The sequence below is a fragment of the Lates calcarifer genome, linkage group LG18, assembly GCF_001640805.2.
Source record: "Lates calcarifer isolate ASB-BC8 linkage group LG18, TLL_Latcal_v3, whole genome shotgun sequence".
NCBI classification, from domain to species: Eukaryota; Metazoa; Chordata; class Actinopteri; family Centropomidae; genus Lates; species Lates calcarifer.
In genome coordinates this window covers 4998848-5006903 of record NC_066850.1, presented here as the reverse complement: position 1 = coordinate 5006903, position 8056 = coordinate 4998848, and the positions used below count along the sequence as shown (strand labels likewise).

The 8056-nt window shown below is 43.3% G+C and overlaps 1 protein-coding gene across 1 annotated transcript; it reads right to left on the bottom strand.

Moving 5' to 3' along the window:
- Positions 1-91: 91 nt before the first annotated feature.
- nup50 (nucleoporin 50) lies at positions 92-6461 on the bottom strand. The gene is made up of 8 exons (XM_018686970.2): positions 6284-6461; positions 5327-5405; positions 5111-5194; positions 4763-4964; positions 2970-3647; positions 1865-1949; positions 1638-1756; positions 92-1110 (listed from the first exon to the last, which is right to left on the bottom strand). Exons 2-8 carry the CDS (start codon positions 5393-5395, stop codon positions 911-913), a joined length of 1437 nt encoding a protein of 478 aa, XP_018542486.1. The 5' UTR covers positions 5396-5405; positions 6284-6461; the 3' UTR covers positions 92-910.
- Between the last annotated feature and the right edge of the window lie 1595 nt (positions 6462-8056).

The window sequence follows — 8056 nt, the reverse complement described above, 5'->3', positions numbered from 1 at the left end:
AAGACATTTTGAGGTTTTCAGAGGCACCAGAACAAAACCAGGAAATGGATCTTTAATCTAAAAACACAGAAATTACAAAGCAGCAGCCGTGTTGGTTTGTTTCCTTTTATTCCCCAATAAATGCCTTTACAAATGTTCTCAGACGATGACAGCATGCCTCATCTCCAAGGCCGAACCGAAGGCCACACAAAGGACACTTGGAAAAACAACAGAGTCCATGTTTTACAGAAAAAACAAAACAAAATAAAAATAAAACATCTGGTCTGATTCACACCGTTCTCAGAAGCTCTTCAGGGGGAAACATTCACACCAGGTTCAATCAGTGGGAGTACAAATCCTGCCGACACAATAAATAGTTTCCAGAGCACAAAAAGAAAAACACTCAGACACTCTGTGCTCGAAATCCTCGACACACGCTCATTTAAAAAAAAATTAACTGTTACTGCAAGAGTTTAATTTGTAAAACCAAATCGACTGGACCTTTTATTTGGAGCTTTTCCCCCAAAAAACCTCAGCGGTAAGGATCAGAATCATAGATGATCGTTCTGATAATAATAATTCTTCTGGATTCACACGTTCAGTCACTCGGCGACCAAATTAAAACAGTAAAACTGAAACAGATCTCACACACGTCGCTCTGTTTGTCAGCAGCAGCAGCGTCGGACCGGAGGAATGTAGGAGTGGCGACGACGACGACCTGCTTCTAATATTTCTGATTTAAAACAAAAAGATTTCACAGTATGACCACCAATTAAACAGCTGATTTACCAGGATGTGTGAAGTTACGTGTGTGTGTGGGTGAAACCGGTGTGATGACGAGGGAGGTCGGTGAGTCTGGAGGGTCTGAGGATGACCGGGTGAAGTCTGCTAAAAGCTCAGGAAGGAGTGAGGTGGGGGAGTAGGGGGAGGCTCAGCCTTTCTTCTCTTCCAGGGTCTTGTGGAGCTCGTCGGCGTCCTCAGCGGTTTTGACCCGGATGAGGAGGGGGACGGGGCTGTTGGGGTTCTTGTCGTCGATGGACGGGTTCGGGACGCAGACGACCATCACGTTGTTCTTACCGACCCGAGAGCACGGCATGGATGACGGCACGAGGATGTTCAGCAGGATGTTTCCTGTCGGAGAGGAGAGAGGCAGGTCGTTAACACACCTAACAGATCCATAATCCATTATCAATACATCAGATTATTAAGGATAACGCCAATACTTTGGAGTCTGGTACTGATATATATATGTATGTAGTGTGTAGTATGTAGTAAGGTCCAGGTTCAAAAATAGTGTGTGTGTTATTGTGTGACTTTTGGGGTGGAGGAAGTAATCACGATACTTTACTGAAGTAAAAGCGCCACATAATAGAGCAAACAGTTCCTGTGAGTGAGCAGCAGGTGGAGCTGTTTGATCACAGTTCAGTCTGGATTTCTGTTTGTGAGCTGATGGTAAAATAGAAAAAACGCTGCTGCTCCACTTTTCAGCCTGTGTGAGATTATTATTATATATTTAAATGATCACAGATACGACCAAACTGTCTACAGTAGTTGTAAATCAAACTAAATCAACTTTAATTTCCTTCTTTCCTCATGAACATTATCTTTCTAACTCCTGCTGCTGTAGTTGAATCTTTATGGTTTTTTTTTTTTTTTACCCAGGTTGGTGTCGGCTCGAATGATCATCTGAGTTTTTCCCTCTGCTGTTTGTTTGAGGTGCAGAGTTCCCACTCCTTTCTCTTTGAACTCGGAGTCCTTCTTGTAGAACATTTTACACCTGAACACAGAGACAGTTACTGCTGATATATCTCAATATTCACGTGTGAAAGAACAGAGATAAGTGATGAAACGCAGCAGCTGAGGTTTAATACAGACTCAGACATACTTCTTTGAGTAGAAGGCGTCTTCCTCTTTCACCTCTTTCACCTCAGGTTTGGGCGGCTCCTCCGACTCCTCGTCTCCGTTCTCGTCTACGAACAGAAAATACGACATCTCATGAAGCTTCAGTTTGAAGGTAAAGTTTAAATCTCTCTCTCTAATGCCTACTGTCAACTCTAAAATGTGAAGCTGCTGTTTGACGGGAAACTAAACATCTTTGGTTTTGAACTGTTGGTCTCATGAAACAATCTGAAACTGTGACGAAGAGTTTTCACTATTTTCTGACTCTTTACAAACGATCAATGACTGACTAAAGAAACGATCGACAGACAAATCAAAGATGAAAATAATCTCTGCTTTTCACACTTTCCTAATAATCTCAGGACAGACGACTGGATCCATGTAACCACAGTTTAACTGACACTACACTGCAGTTTACATTTACACAAAACTGAGTTTTTAATTTATTACGATCCTAAAAACTAATTGAAACTGAAGTTTCTGATCAAAGAGCTGAAATGATCACTCAATGGAATTTTAATCAACAGAAATTCTGTCATTTAGGTTATTTCACATGAGGACTAGAGCTGACACATTTACTAATTTTAAGTCATTTAAGGGAAACATGCAGAAATCTTCTGGTTTTAGCTCAAATGTGAAAATATCCAGTTTTCCTTCACACTTATTTTTCTCATTCGATTCTCTTGATGAAAAACTTTCATCACAACTTCCTGGGGCTCAAGAGTGATGATCTGGAACATCTTGTTTTATCCAACCAACAGTTAAAAACTTTAAAATGTTTCATTTACTGTCTGACAGGAGAGGAAGAAGTAAATCCTCAGATTTGAGAAGCAGGAACCAGCAAATATTTGATATTTTTTAATTAAACAATTCGTCACTCTTCATTTTTTTCTGTCAACTGGTTGTTGCAGCTCCAAATCTTTTAATCAATAATAATTTATCAGTATCAGCTGCCGCTCTAATTAAAAGTTGTTTCCTCCTCCTGTGACTCTGGCTGAAGAAGAACTGTCCTTTACAAACTAATAAATCAGAGAGAAGTCTGTCTGCCTCCTCTGAACGTCTCAGGACTTTAGTGAATCCTGTCGGTGTACCTGCAGGCCGAGCGTCCTCCGCCTTCGTCCCGCTGAAGGAGAGCGGAGCAGCAGATCCAGCAGCTCCAAACAGAGACGTCTGACCGGAAGAGGAGCCGGAGGAGGAGGAGAAGGAGAAGCTGGGGGTCGTCGTCTTGGACCCTAAGGAGCCGAGGACTGAGCTATCCACCTTCTGACCAAAGTTAAACGTGACGCCAGCGGGGATCGGAGCGGCGCTGGAGGTTTTGTCCAGGGACGAGTCTTCTGTGTTTTTTTTACTGAAGGAGAATAAAGAAGCAGCTGCAGCCGGAGCCGCCGAGCTGCTGCTGCTGCTGCTGGAGGTGGAGGTGGATGAAGGAGGAGGAGGGGAGGCTGTGGTTGGCAGCTTCCCTCCCTGCTTCTTCTCCTCCGAGCCTCCATCGGCTGGAGCAGCGGAGGATCCGGCTCCGTACTGGCGCTCGATGCTGGCCAGGTGTCGCTCATAATCCCTGAAGATGGGGTTGAGGTCGCACAGAGGGTTGTCATTGACGTGTTTGGTGATCCAGTCCCGCACGGAGCAGTTGAGCGCCGTGAGCTGCCGACTGTACTCCTTGTTGCTGCTGCCGGAGCTTTGAGTCGGGCTCGGGGTGGAGCCATTGGTCTGCTTGGCTGTGATGTCAGCGGTGGGTTTGGCGGAGGCGGGGCCGTTGAATGTCAGACCTGAGATGATGGAGGGAGAAACATTACAGCTGGAGGAAGAAGAGAAGCGAGGAGCCCCTCCCCCCTCTCTCTGCAGTCCCCCCCTCACCCCCTCCCCTCCCTCTGCCCTGCAGCGACGCGACGACATGAAATGAACGAGCAGCCAGACGCAAACACACAGACGCTCGCTGATTCAGCTCCATTACACTCTAATGCCAGAGCAGGAGCCTCAACAATGGAGCAGATTTTCAACCTCATTACAGGTCAACAGTCGACTGAGGATCAGGGTTTTATCAGAGGAGAACATTAACATTAGCCGAACCAGGTCACAAAATCACATCAAACACCAGGAACAGAAACTCTACAGGAAGACACACAAACAAATTAAAATGGTTTGTTTTAGTAAAAATAATAATACATGGATTTCTGCTGCAAAAGTAGATTCTAAGATGCAGGTGAAGCTCTTTATCCCAATAACAGAAAATTATATCTTATTAAGTTTATTTATTTGCTGCTTTTTTAAGACTTCCTGAATCTTTTATAGCGAAACATCTGCAGCATCAAGAACAGAGAAGCTCAGTCAGTTACAACAGTGTCATCTTAAACAGAGAAATTCAGGATCACAAACTCAAGACAATCAGATTCTCCAGGAGAAGACAGACCAGGTACTGACCAGGTCTGCTGAGATCAGTCTGGTCATAAAATCCACAGAGACCTGGTCCTAACAGCTAGTCTGGTTTAAACATTTAAACAGACTGAGCTTCACCTGAGCAGCTCTGAGTTCTATTATAAAAACATGTGTCCTTGTTTCACTGCTGATGAGAGCAGAAGATAAAACTGTCTCTGTAATTATCACAATGAAACACAATGATAAACTGATGAGTAATTTACATGATGAACCTGTGTCTGTTCTGTATTTGGGTCAAACCCCAGCAGAGAAACAGCTGACATCTGCAGCTCCCATCATCACTGATCTGGAAACAGCTGAGAGAAATACGCTGTGAAATATTCAGACACCCTGAGCTGAAGACCAAACTCAAACCTTCTCCACCATGTGACAAAGAGAGCTCCCCACCAAGTCACCAGATAGACAACGTCTGTGCTCCCAGAATGCAACACTGACGGCTTTAACTGACCTGGAGCAGCAGTGGATGCTGCGGGAGATGAGAAACCTCCGAACGAAGGAGTGATGCTGTTTCCGTTGGTCAGACTGCCAAGGCCTTTGAAGCCTCCACCGTTCCCAAAACCTGAAAACATGGTGGGAGTTGCACCTCCGCTGGTGGCCGACGTGGTCAAAGAAAACCCTTTAAACCCTTTGAATGCACCTCCACCTTCACCCTGAAACAGACGGAGACATTCACAGATCAACTGCTGGATAAGAACTGAGAGCTTCAGACTGAAAATCAACCACAGAATCAAATAATCTGTGAATATTTGCTGCACATTTCATCCATTGTAGGGAGCTGTAAGTGTGCGTGTGTTACCTCTGTTCCAATATTTCGGCGTTTGGCCTTTTTAATCGCTCGGTTCTTCAACACATCTTCACTTGCAACTGAAAACGTCCCTGCCTGATGAAAGACAAAATATTACCAGGTTTAGATTCATTTTTTGTTCCTTTTAATATCTTTGTTTTTATTTGTTTATAATCTTCAGTCTCAGTCCAGTTAACGCTGCAGTAGTTTAAATTATCTGATACTCACCTCCTCTCCTTCCTCCTCCTGATCCCAGTTCCTGTCCGTTAACTCTTTATCAGCGATCCTCTTCGCCATCCCACCTGCTCTGTAACACAACAACAACAGAAGAAGAAGGAGTAAAGTTAGCAGCCAAACATCAACTGGCTCATCTTAATCATTCATCATCAACAGCTGGACCAGGATCGGGACCAGTCACGAGTGAGTTTACATACAATTGTGGACCTGTAATCAGTAGCTGCAGGTTAATGTTCAATAAAAAGTCAAAATACAGACAGTTAAAGAGACAAATAACCAAAGAATAGGAAAAGGAAATGGCACAACACAAATAAAAAACCTTAAGTAACAGAAACAATCGCAGTAAATATTTATTTAGATATAACTTTATTAAGATATAACTTATATGTACATAAACATTTATGTACAACAGCTGATAAATAAACTGCACATTGTTGGTGTAAATAATTCATTGTATTGTAACAATCACCCCAGCAGTTAGTCTGAGGCTCAGTGCGTAACATCCATCAGTCCATTAACGTCCTGATCTGACAGTTAAGCCTAATATTTCTCTTTCCACACAGCTCCACAGTTAAATATTAAAAACCTGCCGTGTAAACTTTAACTTAATGATCGGTCATTTAGCTTCAGTCAGTTAGCTCCACCCGGCTAACATCCATCAGAGCCTCAACTTAACGAGATAACCGCCCAGACTCAGGTGAGATTGACAGTTAACCGGGTAAAACAGTTTGATTAAACTGTGTAGAGATTAAAAACCCTGTAAATAAGTTCATCGGGTGTTTAACGTCCATGTTCGGGCTGTTAGCCGGTGAGCTAACGGCAGGCTTTAAAGCTAACCGGGCCCGCACGTTCGCAGCTAGCGGTGGCTAGCGGCTAACGTCATGTTAAAGCCCATCTCGGCGCTAACATTAGCTCCGATCACAGCCGGGCTGAAGAGATCTGTCATACCTTTTGTGGAATGTGAATCCGTACTGACTGTGTGACAGCTCCAGGTGACGATCACCGCTTCACAAACGTGACTTTAACACCTTCACAGGTAAAACTAAACAAACCGCTGTGTTTTGAACGAGCCTATCTCACGCCGCCATTTTACATAGCGGCACATCCGCATGGGTTCGCGCGTCCCTCCTCTTTGCTCATGCGCAGCAGACGGAGCTCTCCGTGTACGGTGGGAGTTGTAGTCCAAAACAGCTAGCTTCTTTACAATTGAGCAGTAAACTTTGAAGACAGAATTTTTTGTTAAATACGGTATGAAAACAGTGCATCAGTTTAATGTACTAATTCATTTATTTTTCTATTTTTATTGACTGATTCTACTAGTCTATGTATTTATTTTAATGCTAATATGAGCAGTTTTTTTGTACATAAGGTACTGCTTACTTTATTATTATTATATGATGTGGCTTTTTACATGTATTTCTTTCTTACTATTTTTGTGATTTATGTGACCTGAGGATGCGAGGATGCTTTCAAGAAAAAGTTTTTATTTATCAGTTAACTTCCTGTTTGGCTGCACACTAGCAGAGGAGTATAATCTTTAAAGTCAGAGTGAAAACCATTAAAACTGGAGACACGTTCAAGGTTTTGTGATGTTTAATGCAGGATTTAGTGGCACAGTAACAACATGTTGCAGCTTTAAAGTGTCTCATAATGAATTCCTTCATCCTTATGAATTTGAAAACATCATTTTGGACCAGGGCATTAAAAGTAAACCCCTGTTGGTCTGTCAAGGTCAGAATAACTCTGAGTATTTGAGATGAAAAGTGACAGTTATCAGTCAGTCCACCTGCTACTCATGTCCAGCTTTGATTTAATCTGAGTCTTCATAGCTTTTCCCCTCAGCTAAACAATGATTTTGGGATTTACCAGTCGGCTCATTTCAGCTTTTCCCTCCGTCTTTCAGCGGCGTTGAGCATTTCAGAGAAAACTCCGGCTGTGTGCAGAGACTCGAGGGGATTGTGGGGTAAAATGGTGCAGAGTTGGGCAGCAGATGGCTCTTATCCAAGCTTTCAGGATCCCAGTCGGCCTTGCCAAATAGGAACAGGTGCTGGAGAAAGTAGGAAGTGAGCTATGGGCCCATAGCGGCAGCAGGAGACCCTTGACCAGCTGGCGAAGAGAAAATGGAAAGACTTGGCAGCAGAAAAAAGAGAAAACCTGTATAATGTAGAAGGAGCAGGCCGGCCAACATGTGAGGCTGAGCGAGGCAGAAACACAGCACTGACACATCACTCTGACTGAAATCTGACCAGGTTCATGTCTGTGAAGTTGTAAATCATCATCAACATGTCAGAGACTCGTTCTAACACATGAAAAGTTTATTTTGCACATACAAAAGTACATAAACATGTAGAGTACAGTGTGCATTGAGAGGCACATAGATATATTTTAGGTTTTCTCCTTAAACAGTGTAAAATTAAACCCCTCCTGCTGATCTGAGGCTTTTAAAACTTTTCTGTTTTTAAAAGAAAATTCAGTTTTCTGCTTTACATCACAGTAAACTCAGAATCTCTGTGATTTATACGTTGGTCAGACAAATCAAAGACAAACTCTCAGTAACAGTGCGCTGTAAATGTGGAGCACTTGTCTTTCACCTTCACATCAGAGGCTGCTGCTCTAACAGAAGCGACTCCTTCCCGCTGTGCAGACAGAATTACAGTGTGTTGATAAGATGGAGGGGCCCCTCGGCTCAGCATGGGGGCCCCTCTCAGCGGGTGGAGAAAG

What these genes read in the sequence shown, in the direction of transcription:
- nup50 (XM_018686970.2), bottom strand. Translation starts at nt 5,395, where the DNA reads ATGGCGAAGAGGATCGCTGATAAAGAGTTAACGGACAGGAACTGGGAT. An exon ending in AGGAGGAGGAAGGAGAGGAG is followed by an intron (nt 5,195 to 5,326) that starts GTGAGTATCAGA and finishes GTCTTTCATCAG; the next exon opens with GCAGGGACGTTTTCAGTTGC. An exon ending in TCGAGCCGACACCAACCTGG is followed by an intron (nt 1,111 to 1,637) that starts GTAAAAAAAAAA and finishes CCTCTCCGACAG; the next exon opens with GAAACATCCTGCTGAACATC.